This window comes from Mustela nivalis, assembly GCF_964662115.1.
Source record: "Mustela nivalis genome assembly, chromosome: 9".
Classification (NCBI taxonomy): Eukaryota; Metazoa; Chordata; class Mammalia; order Carnivora; family Mustelidae; genus Mustela; species Mustela nivalis.
In genome coordinates, this window is record NC_139028.1 from 54,430,498 (window position 1) to 54,452,265 (window position 21,768).

At 39.9% G+C, this 21,768-nt stretch overlaps 1 protein-coding gene across 1 annotated transcript in view; it reads left to right on the top strand.

The window, feature by feature from the left end:
* The first annotated feature begins 7,018 nt into the window (after positions 1 to 7,018).
* Positions 7,019 to 21,768, top strand: part of CCDC90B (coiled-coil domain containing 90B) — a 37,507-nt gene continuing 22,757 nt past the window's right edge. Inside the window, exons 1-3 of the mRNA XM_082682889.1 lie at positions 7,019 to 7,552; positions 13,820 to 13,939; positions 15,312 to 15,415. Of these exons, the coding sequence (XP_082539015.1) occupies positions 7,453 to 7,552; positions 13,820 to 13,939; positions 15,312 to 15,415 (324 nt within the window). The 5' untranslated portion in view covers positions 7,019 to 7,452. The remainder of the gene's footprint in view (positions 7,553 to 13,819; positions 13,940 to 15,311; positions 15,416 to 21,768) is intronic.

Sequence of the window (21,768 nt, forward strand, 5' to 3'; positions counted from 1 at the left end):
ATGGAAGCATAATATTCCATTGTATATATGGACCACATCTTCCTTATCCATTCATCTGTTGAAGGGCATCTCAGCTCCCTTTCAACAGTTTGGCAACTGTGGCCATTGATGCTATGAACATTGGGGTACAGATGGAAGAAGGGTACAAATCTTAATGTTTTAGGTCAATGTGGGTGCTACTTTGGGGTCTGGGTCTGTGGCTGCAGGGGGTATCGGAGAGCCTGGTTGGGGAGAGGGAAGAGCTTCAGGGGCCTACACCCCAGCAGACTGCTTCGGGCCTGCCCACGCAGCACCTCTCCCTGACCCGAGAGTCACTATAAAAAGAACAAGCTCAAAGCAAGCTGTTCTGGAAGTACCGTTCCATCTTCAGAGCAGTTCTATTTGTGTCAGCTGAAGAAAGAGGGCTGGAGCATCCCATTCTGGTACAATTGGAACAATTACCCCTTAAATGTGATAATTACAGTTTGATCATTTTGTAGGCAAAAGCAAGATCAGTTCCAAGATTTTCTCCTCCTTGTTGGAACTTTCTGTAAAGAAACTGCTTATGTTTGAGGACCGCCGTCTTCAGATTTCAGATCCAGATGGGAATGCGCCTTCCTCTCCAAAAGAACATAACTTCTGATGTTTATCTTTTGTACTGTGCTGCTGTAGTGAGGAGTGAGCTAAGGCAAGTGTCTGGGTAATTTAAACCAGAAGGGCTGAACCCTTTGCATGTGCCCATCAACTTAAGACTTGCCATCTTATCAGAAATCATACTGACATCTTGGCATCCATTTGACCAAGGTGGCAACATAAATGGTGTTTGGATCAAGGCCTTGAATCCAGAAAACACCTGTATTTGGACATTTTTGTATGTGTGAACTACCTAACAGGTCTGCCCATTCTGGACATCAGAATCTGCTCTGCATGATTCAGTGTTTGGAACCTTAATAGTGGCTACAAAAAGTTGAGAATAAATAAGCCTAACCCATCAAATAAAACATATAGAAATTACTATGCAAATTTTTAAAACATAAGTAAAACCAGTTATAACCACCACACTGGGATAGGAAGGTATCTTCAGGAACGGTGAAACCATCTGAACCTTAGCCAGGTAGATCTAAAGAAATATTTCCGCCCTCTTCCTGTCCAGCAGTTCCTCATTTGTTGTCCTGATTCTGCATTACGGTCCTTTCCTAGGGCCACCCAGCCCACGTTCCACACAATCCTGCCTTCAGTGGCCACCTGTTAGTGTTGAGGTTTTGAGAATTCTCAGTCTCTCTTTCTGTAGGAGTTCCAAGTTCAGGCCTCAAGTTCTGATAGAATTGCTGTAACAGTATTTTTATTGTTCATTCATGGCCATAATCCCTGATATGACAGTGCAGATATCCATAAAATGCTCACATTTAAAGAGGTTCACAATCCTGCTGGGCTTTCTGCAGCTTCCTGGAGCTGGGCAGTGTCACAAGCATCCCTTGGGGCCTACACCTCCTCCAGGAGAGGTGCCCTCTCGAGGAGAGCTCCCACCCCCACTGAAGCTTTGTATCTCAGGCTACTTTTCACCCCTCACCTCACACACATCCCTTCCTGCCCATAGCTCTTCGGAGGAATGGAGTTTCTTCGCCACATCTCATCTTTTCATATCTAGCCATCCTGGTTCTGTGAATCTGTAGAAGAGACCCCTTTTCATCTCTGGGTCTTCTGAAAACACATGTCTATCTATTTTACAATGAATTCCCCATCAAAAACAAATGGGTCTACTCTCCAAAAGTTGAACAAAATTGCCTTATGACCCTGCAATTCCGCTCCGAGGTATATGCCAAAGGATTGAAAATAGATACTCAAGCACGTGTGCACACATGTTCCCAGCAGCACTCTTCACAATAGTCACGAAGTAGAAACAGCCTGAATGCCCATTAGTGGATGAATAGATAATTGTGGTACGTATGTCGAAAAAATGTCATCCAGCCATAAAAAGGAATGATGTACTGATCTGCTACAGCATGGACAAGCCTCTGAAACATTAGGCTAAATGAAAGAAGCCAAACACAAAAGGCTACATGTTGTAAAATGCAATTGTTTTTATAGGAAAAACCCCAAACAGATGAAGCCACAGAGACAAAAAGCAGACTGGCTGTAGCTAAGGGCTGGGAGAGCAGGCAGTGAGGAGAGCTTGCTTACTGCATCAACAATTTACACTGCCGAGATGGAAACATTTTGGAACAAGATAGAGGTAGTGGTTGTAAAATAATGCAAATGTAAAATAAACGCTACTGTTTACTTTAAAATGCTTAATTTTAGAGCAATCCTCTCAGGTCTCCTCCCTCCTCCAGAGCTTTGTACTATCACTCAAAACGCTCAATAAAATTAATCAGGGGCCCCCAGAGTCTCCCCATGGTGGTGTAGATCAGCTCTGTGCAAAAGGCTCTGTGCAATCCAGGGCTCTTCTCGGCAGGAGGAGGGGAGGAGCAGCAGGTGAAGGCCTGAACTCCAGTCTGGAGGGCTCCCCCACTCTGCAGCCAGCTCCTCTCCTTTGGGTCTCTGCCTCCCCAGGCTGTAAACCCAGAGAACTACCTCCTGGGGGCGTTGTGAGGCTTTAAGCAAACAGTAAATAGGAAGGTATTCATGGCCCACCACAAAATGTAAGTAAAACTCACCTTTTGGTTCAGGGTTCAACTTAATTACTTACTCCTCATGTGTCCTTGAACTAGTCACTGAACCTCGCTGAATCTTGCAGGACTGTTGTGAGGCCTGGCGGTAATATATGCCAAGTGCCTTGAACCCATTACCTGCTCAGGCAACTGAAGCTATTAGTAAGTGGACAGGAACCATTCCTGCTGGGAAGGGAAGGAATAAGAGAAAGTGAACACAGTGGGTGTTGGGGGTGGAGGTGGATGTCGTGACTGTCGTGAAACGTCGTGACTGGTGCAGGATCTTGGTGTACTACAAACGGCACTTGTGCGGCCCCTTCTCTTTCCTGCATCTGTGGCGGACGTGGCCAGTCCACAGTGGGCACTCTTCCCTACCACACCAGGATGTGGCCTCAGACCACTCAACACTCTGTTCCGAGCAGTCAGACCAAGAGAGTCGTCATGAAGATAAAACCTAGTTGCCACCCCTGTATGAGAGATTTTGTTTTCTTGAACAAATGAAAAAGGATGCAGAATAGCCTCCTGGAGGAGGAGAGGCCACGTGTCCCTAATAGCAGCCATGATTTCACAGTTTGTGCCCCATGTGCCATGAACAGCAACGGTGGAGGGGTGAGTGACAGTGTGACTTCTCTGTATCACGAGCAGTACATTCAGTTCTAAGCTCAACCCCTTACTTGCTCTGTGACGTGGGACACAGGTCACCTCAGCCTTCTGAACCTTAGTTTTCCCATCTGTGAAATAGGATCAAAACTGCCTCACTCATGGTGTTACTAAGGAGCTCAAATGTACTGATGTAGAGGAATGAGTGAGCTTCCATGAAGAAATGAAGAAAGTTCCATGTATCAAGAGTTCCTTCCCTTGGTGTAAGGGACTTTTCTCCTTGGTACCTTTCTCTCTTTTTTTTTTTTTTCTTTCTTTCTTTCTTTTTTTTTTTTTTTAAGATTTACTTATTTGAGAGAGAGAGAGAGACTGAAAGAGTACTGGAAGGAGAGAGGCAGAGGGAGAGAGAGAAGCAGTCTCCCTGCTGAGCTGGGAGCCAGATGCAGGACACCATCCCAGGACCCTGAGATCATGACCTGAGCCGAGGACAGGTGCTTCACCATCTGAGCCACCCAGATGTCCCAGCACCTTTCTCCTTCATCATAGTGTTGATCATAGTTAGACTGATAACAATCAGAGGGCAGCATTGGCTCTTATGTCTGGATCCTTATGGCTTAGCAAAGTGCCTGACATCATAAATAGTACTCCTTAAGGATTAATTGAAAGAATAAATGAATAACCAGTGAGAGACACTGTCAGGCATGATGTCACATTGCAAAACACAGTAATGTTTTAACAATTCTTTTGTTCTCTTTTTCTTTTTTTTTTTTTTTTAAGATTTTATTTATTTATTTGACAGAGAGAAATCACAAGTAGTCGGAGAGGCAGGCAGAGAGAGAGAGAGAGGGAAGCAGGCTCCCTGCTGAGCAGAGAGCCCGATGCGGGACTCGATCCCAGGACCCTGAGACCATGACCTGAGCCGAAGGCAGCGGCTTAACCCACTGAGCCACCCAGGTGCCCTTGTTCTCTTTTTCTTTCCTTTTTCTTGATTTACTATAATCAGGAAACTTGTCATTGGTTGTCATTGCCCGCTCCTTAGTATAATCAGGAAAAGAAGGTCTCAGAGCCGTGGGGGTAGGGGGTTTGTAGTCACTTTCAAGCCATGAGAAATGTGATATTAACATGAACTAGCACAGGGGCCCAGGGTGGCTCAGTCGATTAAGTTTCATGATCAAGCCCAAGTAAGCTCTGAGTTCAGTGAAGAGTTTGCTTAAGTTTCTCTCTCCCTCTGCCCTTCCCTGTGCTCTCTCTCAAATAAATTAATAAATCTTAAAAAAAAAAAACATAAACTAGCACAAAACTTTGGTGACAATGGGCTCCTCTGACTCATTATACAAAAACTACAAAATCAGTTGTAGAAACAAGGGTGAAAGATGGTCTTCTTTCCTGTCCACATACTCCCTCTAGTGTCAAAAACTCAAAGTAAACTAAGGAAGGAAGAGGATCCCAATGGGTCGCATCTGTCTCCCAAAGCCTCACTCACGTGCTCTAAAAAATACATTAGGGCTCCTTCACATCACCTATTCCTAGAGAAAAGAACCAATATGGGGAGCAGTCCAGGCTGCATCTTCTCTCCTTGAAGTCAGCAGAGCTGCATTCACCATCTCTTGCAATTATGCCCAACCTGGGTTCCCAGACTTCTGGGCCTCAGAAGGAAAACTATTAGGGTCTTCATGAGGGACCTGGAATTTCACAATGCCCAAGGAAATTGTAGCATCACTGAAGATGAAACTGAAACACACACACACACAAACTGGCAAGTGCTTTGTCCTTCAGGACATTACCAGTTTTGGTATTGGATCAGCACTGCGTATCTCCTACTCACTAAATGCTAGTTATCTAGGTCTTAAAATAATCAAAAACAGGAAAATACATAATGGCTTCGTATATGTGGTTGGTAAAGAGTGTAAGATATTTTTAAATTGAGGGCTCATTAAGAGCAAAAACACAATAAAAGTGTCCCTTCACAATGAAGAAGATACAACCCACTTCCCTGCTAAGTTACTGGCCTGAGGCTCGGCTAAATCAAGCTGCTTTCAGAGAGAGAGCACTTCTCATGGCCAGGTCACCTCATCAGACACTGGGACGAGCAATGATTCATAAGCCTGACCCAGCAAATGGAGAAGACTGTTTCCTGGAAAGGTACTCAAACTAGCTTTTATCAGTTTGGACTAAAAAACGTTCAAAATTACCTGAGAGTCTATCGTACAAGCCCAATTCCTTAGTCTTTTTCTTCTTATTTTCAATTTTATCTCCCCCAATTCTGCCTGATCTTCCAAATGACTCCGATGCCCCAGTCTATCAGGTCACCTCACCAAACGATGACTATATTTCAAACGTTTATTGATTCATTCAAAACATCTTCCTGAAGGCTCATTAGGGGTGAGATGATATGCCAGGTGTTGGAGAAAACAGTGACAGATGTGTCTCTACCATCATGGATACAAGCAAGAACTACAAGGGCAAGAGCAAGGACATGAGTTCCGTGAAAGAGAATAATTAGCCCTGCTTTGGTCACCTGACTAATCAATACTTTATTTCTGTCGTGGAGTTTTACAGTAATGTAAATAATAACCAATAAGTGTGGCTATACAAAAAGGTACACTTTTTCCCATAATCATTACTTAAGGTAATTAAAAATATCCTGGTCCCACTTACTGCTCTATATCTTCCAGTAGTCTGTGAGCTCTTCCAGAACAGTGATCATCATGTCATTTGACAGAATTACAATCATAGGTATATACATACACTTATATATATCATTAATATATATGTGCATATGTAAAGAATTTTTAAAATAATTATATCATGTTAATGATTATATAATATTCCATGATTGTATAATATTCCCATTTGAATAATAATTCCAACTATATGATTGTACAGTATTCCAATTTGGGGCATTTGTGCAAGTTGCTGAATCACATTGAGTATTTAGATTATTTTTAAATTTTACTATTAAAATAAAATTCCATAGGTTATAATTTTTAAAAATATTTGTTATAGCTATGATTACTTTTGCTTAGGGTAGGTTTTTAGAAGTGAAACTCTGGCTATTCACTTTTTATAATTTCATATATATTATTAAATTGCTTTCCGAATGTATTGTACTAACTTACACTCCTGCCAGCAGTATGGGTGACCCTACCTAATTGCGTATTTGCTGGCATCGATAACTTTTTTTAACTTTAATAGGTAAAACTGGTATATATTTATGTTTGTTTGTTTTTTCATTTTCCCGGTGAATTTAAGCTTTTCCATTTTTTTCTTCAATTTTTTAATAGCCTTCTCCATAAATTGCCTGTTAAAACCCTTGCTGACAGGAATCAAGTGTTGTTCCTTTAATGGGCCTCAGTGCTTAGTATGGCGCTCGTTAAGCAGCTGATACTTACAAAGCTTTGAAAACAAGTAGGAAAATCCAGGGGTAACTGTTTACATCCTTGTGAGAATAATTAAAACCACTAAAACCTAACTATTGGGACCACTTTAGAATTCACAAAGAATATATGAGCATATTTGAACCCCACAACTACTGTGTGTTGTTATTTTCAGGATTTTTACTTTGTGGAACAAAGTCTGAAGTAACAGGTCTCAAAGGGCTTAAGTGGTGAAAATCAAGTCCACTCTGGAAAGAGAAATTGTTTCCCTCCAGACGGGGACTAAACCAACTGAAGTTCGTCCTCCTACACACAAGAGGGCGAAGCAGTAGGCCATGAAGCAACACGAATGAAGGCCTCGTTCGACTACATATCCCAGGTTCCTGCGCGATCTCCCGGAATGCTCAGCGGACGAGGATTTCAAGTCCCAGCTTGCTCGGCGGTAGGACGTGACTCCCTCTCGAGTAATGGCCGCTGGCTTTCCCGGGAAACCTCTGCTGTTGAGCTGTACCTCACTGCTAGGAAACGGGAATTGGAAGGTCTCAAACACCGTCCCGCTTTCTTAGGGCGGTAACGTCGTGCGCTGGTTTGGGAAGGGACGGTGCGAAGAGCAGGAGCCACTGTGAACCATGCTCGTGAGCTGTGGGTCCATCTGTGAAGAGGCCCATCTCTGCAGGACCGCGACTGGAGGCTCCGCTGGTGGTGTCCCGTGGGGCAGGCGAAAAACTACACTTCCCAGCATCCTCACGGTGCCAGAACTACCTTGCCCGAAAGCCTGAGCGTGATTCAGCACCCCTCCCCCCCCGCGCACCCTTTCACCTCCTCCCGCCCGCTGAAAACCGGAAATGTGGAGTCGCTGTGCTCGGCGGCTCCTGTGTTCTGAGGGCAATGAGGGCCGCCGGTTTTCGAGCCTCGGCGGGGTTTTTTCGCCGGCCCTGCGGAGAGGTGAGACGAGGCAGCTTGTCACCGATGCCTGAGTATTCTGTGGGGAGATGGCCGGTGGTTCCTACCTCCTCGGGAGCGCCCTAGGCCACGGTGCCACGCCCCTCCCAACCCCGCCAGGTGCGGGCGACCCCGCCGCAGGGTCTCCCCGGCTTGCACTGGGGCGGGAAGGGCGAGGGACCCCGGAGAGCACCGCCTTCTCCTGAGAGTGCGCGTCGGAGAGCCTGGGGTTCCCCCCTGGCTCCGCCACTGGAGTTCTTCCCCTCCCCCGCCCCCGGCTTCTTTCTCAGGCTCGGTTTCCTTCTTACGGTCTGACGAGGCTGTCAGTCCCCGCCCTCTGCGAGACTAGTCAAGATCAGTCGGGTCTGAGAGTTCTGGCTTCTTTCGTGGCCTCTTCAAACTTAGGCTGTGTTTTTTGGGTGCTGTCTAAAGCCCCCGTGTTTGGTAGACCACAGCATACATGTCAGGTCAGGCCAGCTTTGTTTTCGCTGTAATTTCTAGTACTCTGCGGTCACAGAGGAGCCATGCAAAGCCAAACAAAACGCGAATGCTGGAACCTGCAAGTGTTGGGTTTGTTGGCACCCTCGTTAGCATTGTGTCCTGAAGGACGTCAGACTTTATGCTGAAAGATGATTCCAGAATCTCCCCTCACATTTTTAAAAACTCTGTAAGGCTGTCTACAGAACAGGCACTTCGTACTGACCTTAGCGTTCTCTGTTCACCGTCTTCAATCTTCAGTGCCGTGGGAAATGAGCCGCCCGGTGCCCACTGTACTTTGTGCCATTCTGCCAGTTGCTTCACTTTCACAGTAAGATTGCAGTTGTCGGGTGCCTGGGTGGCTCAGTGGGTAAGGCCGCTGCCTTCGGCTCGGGTCATGATCTCAGGGTCCTGGGATCGAGTCCCGCATCGGGCTCTCTGCTCGGCAGGGAGCCTGCTTCCTCCTCTCTCTCTGCCTCTCTGTCTACTTGTGATCTCTGTCAAGTAAATAAATAAAATCTTAAAAAAAAAAAAAAAAGATTGCAGTTGTTGTTTCCCCCATCTGTAAGGCTGCTGTTGAACTCCCAGTGTCTGTCACCAGGTATTTGCTTACGTATTTAGGTGTTGAGTTGACTTAGGCATGATGATGGACTTTTGAAAAAGGAGATAGCGTATTTTGAACCTTGGGGAATCATCCCATTTTCAATCTTACTTTGTAAATTTTGAGAGAGTGTGTGTTTTCATTTGAATATGTAAACAAAGAATATTGAACAGTTTCAGAGAATGAACTTTTGAAGTACTAGAAAATACTTAATAAGTAAACAGTGATGTCTTTTAACATTTGTTGAGTTACCCTACTTAAATCTTTCTTGGAGAAATCTTAAGTGGCCTGTTATACCTAATAGGATTTGTGTACTCAAATATTAATTGAATACTTACTGTGTAGTTTAAACTTGACTAATAATGTCAGTAATGAAGGAATTTAAAAACCTTCACCTCGACCTGTGGAAGGATCTCAGTTATTTAGTTCAGTATCTTTTTTAAAGGTAAATAATAGAAGAGATGGGAAGGTGATGCAGTTTGTCTAAGTTTTAATAGTGCTGGATTCCTAGTTCATTACTGGTTCCCAAATGTAGCGGAAGAAGAGAAACCCTGCGGATACTTTGTAAAAGTACATAATTAACCTCCACTGCAGAACTATGGAGTTGATCGTCATGGGTGGAGCCCAGGGATATCTGTGTTACTTAATTCTGGTAATTCTGATGTATCTAGCAAAGTGCCTGCCAACAGACCAGCGTATAGAAATGTATATTAATAACCAGCTATGTCACTGAAGTATTCTCTGAAGTTAGCAGAAGTTGATATAACACTTGTAGCTTAGAATTAGTGAGGCAGGATTTTACGTGTGTTAATGTAAAGTAAAATCTGGCCTTTCCTGGTAAAGAGGCATCTTGGTTCAAGGTAGGCCAGAGTGCTAATCCAAGATACCCAGGTTAACAGCTTTGTGATGCTGGTTAAGTCTTTAAACAGTTTGTTTCTTACTTTAAGAAAACTACAAGATAGATATGAAAGGAGGGGTTTGGGGTTTTGTACAATCGTATAAGTTCTGGGAACTTTTAAGGTTTCAAGGTCCTGTTACCCCATCTTGAGCTAAGAACGGTGAATCCGGCTACTTCCTCTCTTCTACCTATTAATATGCTTGCAAAGACTTATTCTTAAAAGTGCTTTTGGAGGCAGGGGGTGGGGGTGCTTATGAGTTGAAATACTTGTGAAGCCCTGCTGTGGTATCAAAGCTTTTCCATTTCCTTATTCCCTCCAAAGAGTGCTCTCTAAAGTCCTACGGCAAGGGAAGGTGTCAGCACCTAGTTCTTAGGGTGATTGGGACTTAGCCAAAGATTACATAACTGTTTGAGTACACCTAAGGAATGAATGTTCCACAGATCCTTCTCTATTTCTCCTCAGCCCCATAGTAAATAGAACCCAAGGTAGAAATAGCAAAGACAGCTCATGCCTTTGTGAATTTTGCTTATCCTGTTCCTCCTGCCTGGCTAACCCCTCTTTAAGGTTTACTTGTAAGGTTTACTGTAACTCTTTAAGATTTACTGTCAATCTTTTATAACTAGCCATTTTTTAAAAAATTTATTTAAATTCAGTTAACATACGGTGTTCTGTTAGTTCACAGTAGAGTTCAGTGATTCATCAGTTGCTTATAACACCCAGTGCTCATTGTGTCATGTGTCCTCCTTAATGCCCACCACCCAGTTACCCCATCCTCCCAACTTCCTCCCATCCCGCAACCCTCAGTTTGTTTCCTGTAGTTAAGAGTCTCTTACAGTTTGTCTTCCTCTCTGATTTTGTTTATTTTACATTTTCCCTTCCCTTCCCCTATCACTCTGTTTTGTTTCTTAAATTCCATATGAGTGAAATCATATGATAATTGCCTTTCTCTGATAGACTTGACTTAGCATAATATCCTCTAGTTCCATCCACATTGCTGCAGATGGTAAGATTTCATCCAGATAGCCATTTTTAACCCTTTATTCTCATCAAGGACCAAATGTCTCTCCTCTCTATTCCGTTATGGATATATCTTGATAGCACATGATTTAAAACCATGGCCTTGATCTTCATTGTATCCACAACACCTAATACAGTTTCTGTTAATCAGCAAATGTCTGCTGAGCACGCAGAGTTGTATTAGGCATTGGGGATTCCATGATGAGCAACAACAGGTGTGGTTCCTGCTGATAGGGACCTTGTAATCTAATGCGGTGGTAGTCAGAGTTTTTCTACAAGGAGCATTGTAGGCATTACGTAGGCATTGTGGACCATATGGTCACTTAATACTCTTCTTGTATTGGTAACATGAAAACACCCATAGGTGTAAAAAGGACTGGCTGTTTCTTTTTTATCATTTGAACATAGAGTTTATATTTAGATAATTCTCGTGTTTTTCATTCATAAGTGAATGAGCATGGTTGTGTTGCAGTAAAGCTGTTTAGAACAATAGGAGGTGGTGGCCTTCAGGCTGTGGTTTGCTAACCTGATCCCTGGCCTAGTGGGAAAAGTAAACAGTTAATAATCATATAAATGTGTAAATTTTGAGGTATGGCAAAGTAACGTTCTAGGATCCTGTGGAAAACCCTAACAAGAAAACACCTGGCCGTAAAGAGTCTGGGCAGGCTTTCTGGTGGAGGAGACATTTGAACTGAACACTGAAGGATAAATATGAGCAGGCAGAGAAAAGGAGAACATTCTTAAAATTATTAAGGGAATTAAAGAATTGAGTCCTTGAGAGCAGAGGGCCAAATTGAGCACAGTGGGACACGAGATTGCAGCTGTAATCTCTGCAGAGATATCCTGCAGAGATTTGCAGCAGTGTTAGATATTTATTTGGTCTCTCTTGTATCAGTGGGAAGCTTCCCTTCATGGAAGAAAGAGGAATTGTGCAGTCATCTGCCTCGCTCTGAGACCATAAGATATCAGGCAGTTACTTAGCATTTCTGAACCTGTTTTTCTCATCCATAACATGAGAATTTTAAGGATAAATAACAGGCGTGAAAGCAGTATCGTGCCATTCATTCATGTACGTGTGTGTGTGTGTGTGTGTGTGTGTGTATACATATAATCTCCCCTTCCCTGCAGTAAACCCCAAATGAAATACTAAACTTCTAATCAAGGTTGCGTAACTGTGGGTACTAATCATTCCTAATACAATTGCTATTAGAAATATTACTGAAATCTGCCCCTCTTTTTCCCTCATTTTTTTCTTTTCTCTTCTTCAAATCTAATGTTGATGCAGAGGGACATTGCTTAACTCTTCTAGATGGCACTCAGAGCCATACACTGTACTAATGTGTATGTCTATGTGCGCAAAATTGATCCACCTTTACGTCCGATTCCTTTTTTATCTGAGTATTTGAATGAATATAAAGAACTGGCCATTACTTTTTTATCATTGAATTTAGAGTTTATACTCAAATGCTATTTTTAAATATCTCTTTCCTGCCTACTAGTCCACAAAGTCAGCAAAGACCTCAGTTATGTCTGGTTTTGCACATCATGCCCTGTGCCTGGCATTCGGGTGAAAAAATACATAGGAAAGAATGACATTTTCCCTACATCACCTAGCAGAAAAGTAATACCTGAGGTTGCAGCTATGTCTTTTAAGTATTTAGATAAATAAAGTGATTTAGGATAAAAAAAAAAGAGACAGCATAGGGTGACAGAGCATGAGCTTTGGAGTCAGAAGACTTGAGTCTTAATTCTGATTATGCCAATGACTCTAGGTCATTTCTTTTGTAAAACTGTAGGTAATACCACCTTGCATTCATAAGATATAAAATATCTGGTATATGGAGTGCCTGGGTGGCTCAATCTGTTTTAAGCATCTGTCTTCAGCCCAAGTCATGATTCTAGGGTCCTGGGATCAAGCCCTGTGTCAGGCTCTCTCTTGCTTGTTTTCTCAAATAACTTTCTCAAATAAAATCTAAAAAAAAATCTAGTATAGTACCTACTATTCAATTAATAGTTACAATAATTAGCTGTTATTTTATTTAATACATAATAATAGTAATGAAGTTATATATACACAAAGTTCTGAAGAATACCTTTTAATGAAATTCATCAGTAATATATGGAAAAGGACCATACTCTGTCTAGGTTAAAAAATGGGAATTTATTGAAATGGGACAATTTATCACAAAAATGAGAAATTTGCTAGGGCCTTTGTGTTGATAGTAGTATATACCCTAGAATTTAAAAATCAAATTTATCAGTTGATTCAGCAGTAAAATATTGTGACTCAGTTATCTGCCAAGCACCGTTCTAGGTACTGAAGGTACAGTGATAAAAAACTCAGTTTCATGGAACTTACATTTTGGTTCAGAGGAACAAACCAGACAGTTTCAAGTTAGAGCTGAGAACTGTGATGGAAATAAAATGGGTATGTAAGAGAGTGGGCATTCAGAAAGCTACTTTATATGGTGATGTATGTATAAATAATTACTGGAGCTCTATAAAAGACTTCTTGGCCCCTAGGAGAGTTGGGTGGTTTCTGCTCTTCCAGTAATGAGAGACTTGGCAGTAATATCCAAAGCTTGCCCTTTTTTTTAGATTTTATTTCTCAGAGATTCAGCTACAGAGGAAACACAAGCAGGGGGAGTCAGAGAGGGAGAACCAGGCTTCCCACAGAGCAGGGAGCCCGGCTTGAGGCTCAGTCCCAGGACCAGTTCCAGGACCGTGGGATCACAGCTTAAGCCAAAGGCAAACGCCTAATGACTGAGCCACCCAGGCACCCCTAAAGCTTTTTTTTTTTTTTTTTAATTATTTATTTGAGAGAGAGAGAGAGAACAATCAGGAGGGAAAGAGGGAGAGGGACAAGCAGACTCCCCGCTGAGCAGGGAGTCTGATATGGGTCTTGATCCCAGGACCCTGGGATCATGTCCTGAGCCAAAGGCAAATGCTTAACCGATTGAGCCGCCTAGGTGCCCCACCCCTAAAGATTTTGATGTATATTATGTTACAATTTTCGACTGACTCCTGACAAAATATATCTGAATATTAAAAGGAGGAAAGGAAATATTTTTGCAGTGGTCGCCATTATAGAATAGAATATAGAATAGAAACTTTTCAGATGAAAGAGAGGGCCACTCAGAAGACTCAGTTTTCTTCCTTGAAATTATAGGATTCCTAGGATCTGGAACTGTGTGCTAAATAGAAGAAATGCCTTAGAAGCTAAAATGTCATGCTTGTGTTGGTTACTATAAGGAAGACACCTGTCTTCTTTTTCAGATTTCTTCACCACCACAACCAAGGAAGGATATGATATGAGGCGAGTGGACATAACTCCTTTAGAACAAAGGAAATTAACTTTTGATACCCATGCACTGGTTCAGGATTTGGAAACTCATGGTAAGAAACGGGTACCTCTTGAAAGAATGTTAACAGTCACAGTAAATTACCTAGTGAAGACAGTATCATTATTATGAACAATTAAGAGTCATTTTAAATACAAGCACCATCCATACAGTGGAATATTCTACAGTCAAAAAAAAGTGTTGAGGAATATTTACTGATAGGAGAAATACTCAGATTAAGTGGGGGAAAAACAAAAAATGACATGTGTAGTATGATTTCAATTATGTAGAAAAGAAAAACTAGTTTCTAGGCTGATACTAAAGTTCTCATGGAAGTGCAAGGACTATTTAAGAACAACAAAAAAGAAGACAAATGATTACCAGATACCGAAACAGTAATTTAAATTATGTGATAGTACAGGAATAGAATTAATAGAATGGCATTCAGATACATGTAGACATTTTTAGCAAACAATAAAGAAGGTATTATAAATTAGGGAAAGGAAGGGCTATTTAGTAAATTGATAGATTATATGGCTAGATGTTTGAAAAAACATTAGATACTCTCATTGAAAAATAAATTACAGATTGATTAAAAGTCAAATATAAAAAAATGAGAGAAAAGCTATTAAAAATGCTAGAATATAGGATATTTTAAGACTTTGAGACTGAGGAAGCAAGACCTAAAACTCAAAAGCAGAAAAGACTGACCAATGTGATTACTGAAATACTTAAATCTGTATATCTAAAGGTATCATTCACAAAGTTAGAAATGTTAGGAACATATAGGACAATGAACCTATTGCTTTAATATATGAAGAGTTCATATGAATCAATAAAAAAATTACAGTAACTTTATAGAAAAATGGGCAAAAGCCATAAATAGCTCACAGAAAAGATAAATAGGCAATAAATATATGTAAAGTTACTTGACTAAAGAAATGCAAATTTAAGGATAAATGATGCAGTGCCATTTCACTTTTTTTTTTTTTTTTTTTTTTTAACATTTTATTTATTTGACAGACAGAGATCACAAGTAGGCAGAGAGGCAGGCAGAGAGAGAAGAGGAAGCAGGCTCCCTACAGAGCAGAGAGCCCGACATGGGACTCGATCCCAGGACGCTGGGATCATGACCTGAGCCGAAGACAGAGGCTTTTAACCACTGAGCCACCCAGGCGCCCGCCATTTCACTTTTTAATGCCAATTATAAAATCAAAACCACTAGCAATATCCAGTGTTGATGGAGGTGTAAGAAAATGGATCAGTGGGAATTAAAATTATAGAGTGCTATTGGAGAATAACCTACTCTGAAATTTTTAATTGTAACCTTTTTTTAACAATAATTTGATGAGGAAAGTTATTCTAGCTGTTCAGGTTGATAAAGATAAACATTTTTACAAAAACAAATACATATTTGCTGTTTACAGGATTTGACAAAGCACAAGCAGAAACAATTGTATCAGCATTAACCACTTTATCAAATATCAGCCTAGATAGTATCTACAAGGAAATGGTTACTCGAACTCAACAGGTAATATTTTCATTATCATTTCTGACAGTTTCATTGGACAGTCTTTTTTATACTGCATCTCTGACTACCCACCCACCTCCTGAACATACCTACATCTTCCTTATACTCTACAAGGGAACCAGAGAACAGGAAGCAAAACTCTTTGGTGAAGTCAGTATCTAAAGAGATTGCAGAGTTAGAAGAGTCATAATAAAATTATGGTAGCACAGAGAATGAGATTTTGTCAAATGTTTTGTTATGTGAGAAAATGATATATTATTTGAATTATATGAAGTGGTGATGGTAGATTGTGAAATAACTTTTTCCCCATAGAAAACCTACCACAATACAAAAGCCAACTTAAAAGATAAAAACATTTTACTGTAGTCATGTGTGTTCTGGTTAATCTTCACAAACTTAAAAAGCTGGAAGGGACATAAACATGGCTGGGAACAATTTTGTTAATATGCTTTAATTTGGATACATAAATCCTTAAGGTCAAATAATGCTGTTTACTAAGAATTTAGGATGAGAGATGCCCAGAACTGTGGATTTCTCATGTATTATTTTATGTAATTCCTCTGACAGTCTTGAGAAGTAGGTAGAATTATTCTACTTTGCCACTGAAGAGTGAATCACGTTGAGTAATTTTTGAGAGCTGTCACTGTGGTGCTATGGAGAAAAAGCAATAATTTTATATAAAGCATAGAATAAGCTAAATGAGCTTAACTGTAGAATAATTCATAAAATTCATAATAATTCATGAATTCACTGTGTTTAAGAGTTTGTTTTCTTCCTATAATTTTGTATTTACATAAAAGATATATATTTTATATATATCCTCACCCCTTTGGAGTTGACAGATATTTTTACTTAGGAATTAAGATTTGTCTTCCTTTTTTATTCCTCCTTTCCCAGATGATGTGCTGTTAAAAGGATGGTTTACAATTTGCAGAAATACTTTTTAACATTATAGAAATATGACTGATATACAATGTTGTATTAGTTTCAAGTGGACAAAGTAGTGATTTGACAATTCTCTACATTACTGAGTGCTAACCCATGATATATGTAGTCACTGTCACTATACGATGTTTTCCAATGTTTTTACAATGTTTTTACAATGTTTTTACAATGAATGTTATTGACTATTCTAGGATTTATTTATTTTATAACTGGAAGTTTATACCTCTTAATTCTCTTTTCTTATATATTTTGCATACTATCTCTTTATTGGACATGTCATTTGCAGATATCTTCTCCTATTCAGTATGTTGTCTTTTAGTTTTGTTGACTGAGGTGCAAAAGCTTTTTACTTTGATATAATCCCAATAGTTTATTTTTATTTCTATTTCCCTTATTTTATTTATTTATTTTATTCCCTTATTTTATTTCTATTTCACCCATCACTCCACTACCACCCCCCTCTAGCAAAGACTGGTTTTCTGTATTTACAAGTCTGTTTCTGCCTTTTTGTTTGTTTTTTTAGATTCTACATATAAATGAAATTATGTAGTGTTTTTCTTTCTCTAACATATTTCACTTAGCATTGTGCTCTACCTCCATGTTGCTATCAATGGCAAGATTTCATTCTTTTTTATGGCTGAATAATCTTCGTGTGTGTGTGTGTGTGTGTGTTTCTTTATATATCACCACATCATCTTTATCCATTCATCCATTGATGGATACTTTGGCTGCTTCTGTAATTTGGCTATTATAAATAATACTGCAATAAACATAATGGCACATGTATCCCTTTGAGTAAGTATTTTTGTATTTTGGGGGTTAAATACTCAGTAGTGTGATTACTGGTTCATAGGGTAGTTCTATTTTTCATTTTTTGAGGACCTCCATACTGTTTTCCATCATGGATGCACCAGTCTGCATTCTACCAACACTGCGGAAATGTTCCTTTTTTCTTCACATGCGCACCAACATTTGTTATTTCTTGATTTGAACTATTTACAACAGGTATGAGGTGATATCTCATTGTCTTTTGATTTACATTTTCCTGATAATAAATGATGTTGATTAGTCATCTTTTCATGTGCCTGGTGGCCATCTGCATATCTTCCCTGGAGATATGTCTGTCATGTTTTCTGCCTATGTCTTAATTGGATTATTTGGTTTTGGGGGCTGTTCAGCTGTCTAAGTTCTTATATATTTTGCATACTAACTCTTTATTGGACATGTCATTTGCAGATATCTTCTCCTATTCAGTATGTTGTCTTTTAGTTTTGTTGACTGTTTGCGGTGCAGAAGCTTTTTACTTTGATATAATCCCAATAGTTTATTTTTATTTCTATTTCCCTTGCCTTAGACTTATTTTAAAAATGTTGCTACTGCCAGTGTCAGAGAAGTTACTGCTTGTGCTCTCTTCTAGGACTTTATAGTTTGAGGTCTTACATTTAAGTGTTTAATCCATTTTGAGTTTGTTTTTGGTATGGTGTAAGAAAGTGGTCCATTTTCATTCTTTTGCATGTAGCTGTCTGGTTTTCCCAGCACCCTTTGTTGAAGAGGCTGTCTTTTTCCCATTGAATATTGTCTCCTGCTTTATCGAAGATTAGTTGACCATGTAATTGTGGGTTTATTTCTGGCTTTCTGTTCTGTTTTTGTGCCACTACCATACTGCTTTGATTACTGCAGCTTTGTTAATATAACTTGAAATCTGGAATTGTGTACCTCCAGTTTTGTTTTGTTTTTTTCAAGATTGCTTTGACAATTCAAGGTCTTTTGTCATTCCATGCAAATTTTTGGTTTGTCCTAGTACTGTGCAAAACGCTATTGGATAGGAGTTGCATTAAACGTATAGATTGCTGTGGGTAGTATAGACATTTTAACAATATTTATTCTTCCAATTCATGACCATGGAATATCTCTGCGTTTCTTTTTTTTTTTTTTTTTTCAAGATTTTATTTTTATATAAAATAAAAGAGTGAGCTGGGGAAGGAGCATGATGAGCTGGGGGAGTGGCAGAGGGAGAGGGAAAAGCAGAGTCCTTGGTGAGAAGGGACCCCAATGCAGAACTCCATCCCAGAACCCTGGGATCATGACCTGAGCCTAGGCAGATGCCTAACCAACGGAGACAGCCAGGCGCCCCTATCTTTGCATTTCTGTGTGTTGTCTTGAATTTCTTTCATCAGTGTTTTAGAGTTTTCAGAGTACAGGTCTTTTACTTCCTTGGTTAACTTTATTCTTAGGTACTTTATTATATTTGGTACAACTGTAAATGGGACTATTTTCTTCATTTCTCTTTCTCCTGTTTCATTATTAGTGTATGGAAATACAACAGGTTTTTGTACATTTATTTTTTTATCCTACAACTTTACTAAATTCATTTATCAGTTTTAGTGGTTTAGGGTTTTCTATATATATAGATAGATAGATATCTATATAGATAGTACATATAGTATATATATATATATGTATACTAGTACTAGGACATATAGTGTGTGTGTGTATGTATATATATATATGGTATGTTATCTACGGATAGTGAAAGGTTTCCTTTTTCCTTAACAATTTGCATGCCTTTTATTCCTTTTTGTTGTCTTGATTGCTGTAGCTAGGACTATATTGAATAAAAATGGTGAGAGTAGACATCCTTGTTTTTTCTTCACCTTACAGAAAATGCTCTTTTTCCCCCCTGATTATGATGTTGGCTGTGGGTTTTTCATAAAGGTCTTTATTATGTTGAGGTATGTTTCCTCTAGACCTGCTTTGTTGAAGTTTTTTATCATGAATGGGTATTGTACTTTGTCTTTGTGCTTTGTGCTTTTTCTGTATCAAAAGGATAATATGATTTTTATCCTTTCTGTTATTGTGAGGTTATCTCATTGATTGATATGAAAATATTGGACCATCCTGTATCCCAGAAATAATGGTGGTAAATGATTTTTTAATATGTTATTGGATTCATTTTTCTAGTTGTTTTTTTTTAAGATTTTATTTATTTATTCGACAGAGAGAGATCACAAGTAGGCAGAGAGGCAGGCAGAGAGAGAGGAAGGGAAGCAGGCTCCCTGCTGAGCAGAGAGCCCAATGCGGGGCTCGATCCCAGGACCCTGAGTCATGACCCGAGCCGAAGGCAGAGGCTTTAACCCACCGAGCCTCCCAGGTGCCCTGCTAGTATTTTTGTTGAAGATTTTTGTATCTGTGTTCATTGGAGATACTGGCCTATAATTTTCTTTGTGGTGTCTTTACTTTTAATATCAGGGTAGTGCTGGCCTCCTAGAATGAATTTGGAAGTTTTCCTTCCTCTTTTATTTTTTGGAATAGTTTGAGAAGAGTAGTATTAACTCGCCTTCTCATATTTGGTAGAATTCATCTGTGAAGCCATCTGATCCTGAACTTCTGTTCACTGGAGCCACCAGTGAACAAATAAATAAATACAAATAAATAAATACATTTTTTAAATCTTTTAAATCTTTTATTAACATATAATGTATTATTAGCCCCAGGGGTACAGGTCTGTAAATCGTCAGGTTTACACACTTCACAGTACTTACCATAGCACATACCCTCCCCAATGTACATAACCCAATCGCAAATAAATCCATTTTTTAAAAAATTAAAAAAAAAAATGCTTAACCAGATGAGCCACCCAGGCTCCCCAGTGGTAGCTTCTTTTTTTAATTCAAGAGTGGGAATTGGGGACGCCTGGGTGGCTCAGTTGGTTAAGCGGCTGCCTTCGGCTCAGGTCATGATCCCAGCGTCCTGGGATCGAGTCCCACATCGGGCTCCTTGCTCCGCAGGGAGCCTGCTTCTCCCTCTGACTCTTCCTTCCACTCTGTCTGCCTGTGCTCGCTCTCATTCACTCTCTCTCTGACAAATAAATAAATAAAATCTTTAAAAAAAAAAAAAAAAAAGAGTGGGAATTGACCAATGAAATGTAATTTTACTTATGAAAAATTAGGGACACAGATTTTTTTTTTCTTAGCCCAAACTGAAGAGGTTACCACCCCTTTAGCAACTGTATTAGGAGATACAGATGAAGGCGTTATTTTTGCTGGCCAATACCAGTGTAAAGGAAAGTATGTCAGATACTTATCTTCCTCATAAATTACATTTAGAGTCTCTAGCATCTTTTAGTTTTGCAGCATTGTCAGTAGTCAGGAGCACTTGGTCCCTGTCCACAGGACTCAAAGGCTATCTTCCTCTCTTATGTTACCTGTTATGATACCCTGTCACTAGGTTCTAGACTGTGACTGACATGTTCTTTTGAATTGGGATCCAGGAAGACTTCTTAAACCTGCTGATGATAGGCTTGACCATAAGACATTACAGAGAGATTTACTGTAACTTGGTCATACCAGCATAAGACAACAGGGAATCAGCAGAAGGTTGTATACTAAAAGAATTCCAAGAAGCTTGTAAGGTTTTTTCTGAGGCGCCTATGATGTATGTCCACAAAGTGAGTGCCTTGATCATTGGAGGTAGAGGAAAGTATACCCTAAGTGAGAAATACATTTTTTTAAAGTTATGTTTTGTTTTTACTTTGAGGGTATGAGCCTTGCAGCAGGGAAAGGCTTTAACTCATCCAGAAAACACACATACAAGAACAAGAACATTGATAGCCCATACTAAGTGGCCACAGAAGTCTGGCTGCTGGTATTCAGAAGGTCCAAAAGGAGATCTGAGGCGACTGAGAACAAACAAAAACAATTTTTCCAGTGATTGTGGACCAGACAGGTCAGACCCTGCTGGTAGTTCTTGTAGTTTTCCACGAGTCTTCACGCCAGTACCTATTTGTAATTTGAGTCATCTAAATGTACTACCATGGGTGAAGGTATGCAAAAAATAGAAGATGGAATTTGTCAGGGAGCCAGGAAGAACCAAGCCTCTGTCTTAAGCTTCCCCATATGCCTGACTCTTTATTCAGTTTATAACCATTGCTTACCCATTTTAATTTTTCTGATTTAGGAGTACACTGTCACCATGTTACAAGGACGTTAGGAGCGCAAAAGTCTGGCAGTGAGGTGCCAATTTTGCAGAAGCAGAATGGACATTGTCTACATGTACCACAATTTTACAAATACAGTATAAAGAAGGCTTCATATTATTTATTTGACAATGCTTTCCATGTAATTTGCATGTCAAATAAGCCTGATTGATTTAACAAATCCTTTGGAATATGCCAGGTCAAAAAGACTTCATTTAGAATTTGATTTGGAAAAGTTTGTCAAAAATATCAAAAAAGATTTTTAAAAATTATTTATTTTGGAGAGAGAGCGAGTGAGCATGCAAGCGTGGGAGAGGGGCAGAAGGAAAGAGACTCTACAAGCAGACTCCATGCTGAGCACAGAGCCGGACATGGGGCTGATTCCACAGCCCTGACATCATGACCTGAGCTGAGATCAAGAGTCAGACACTTA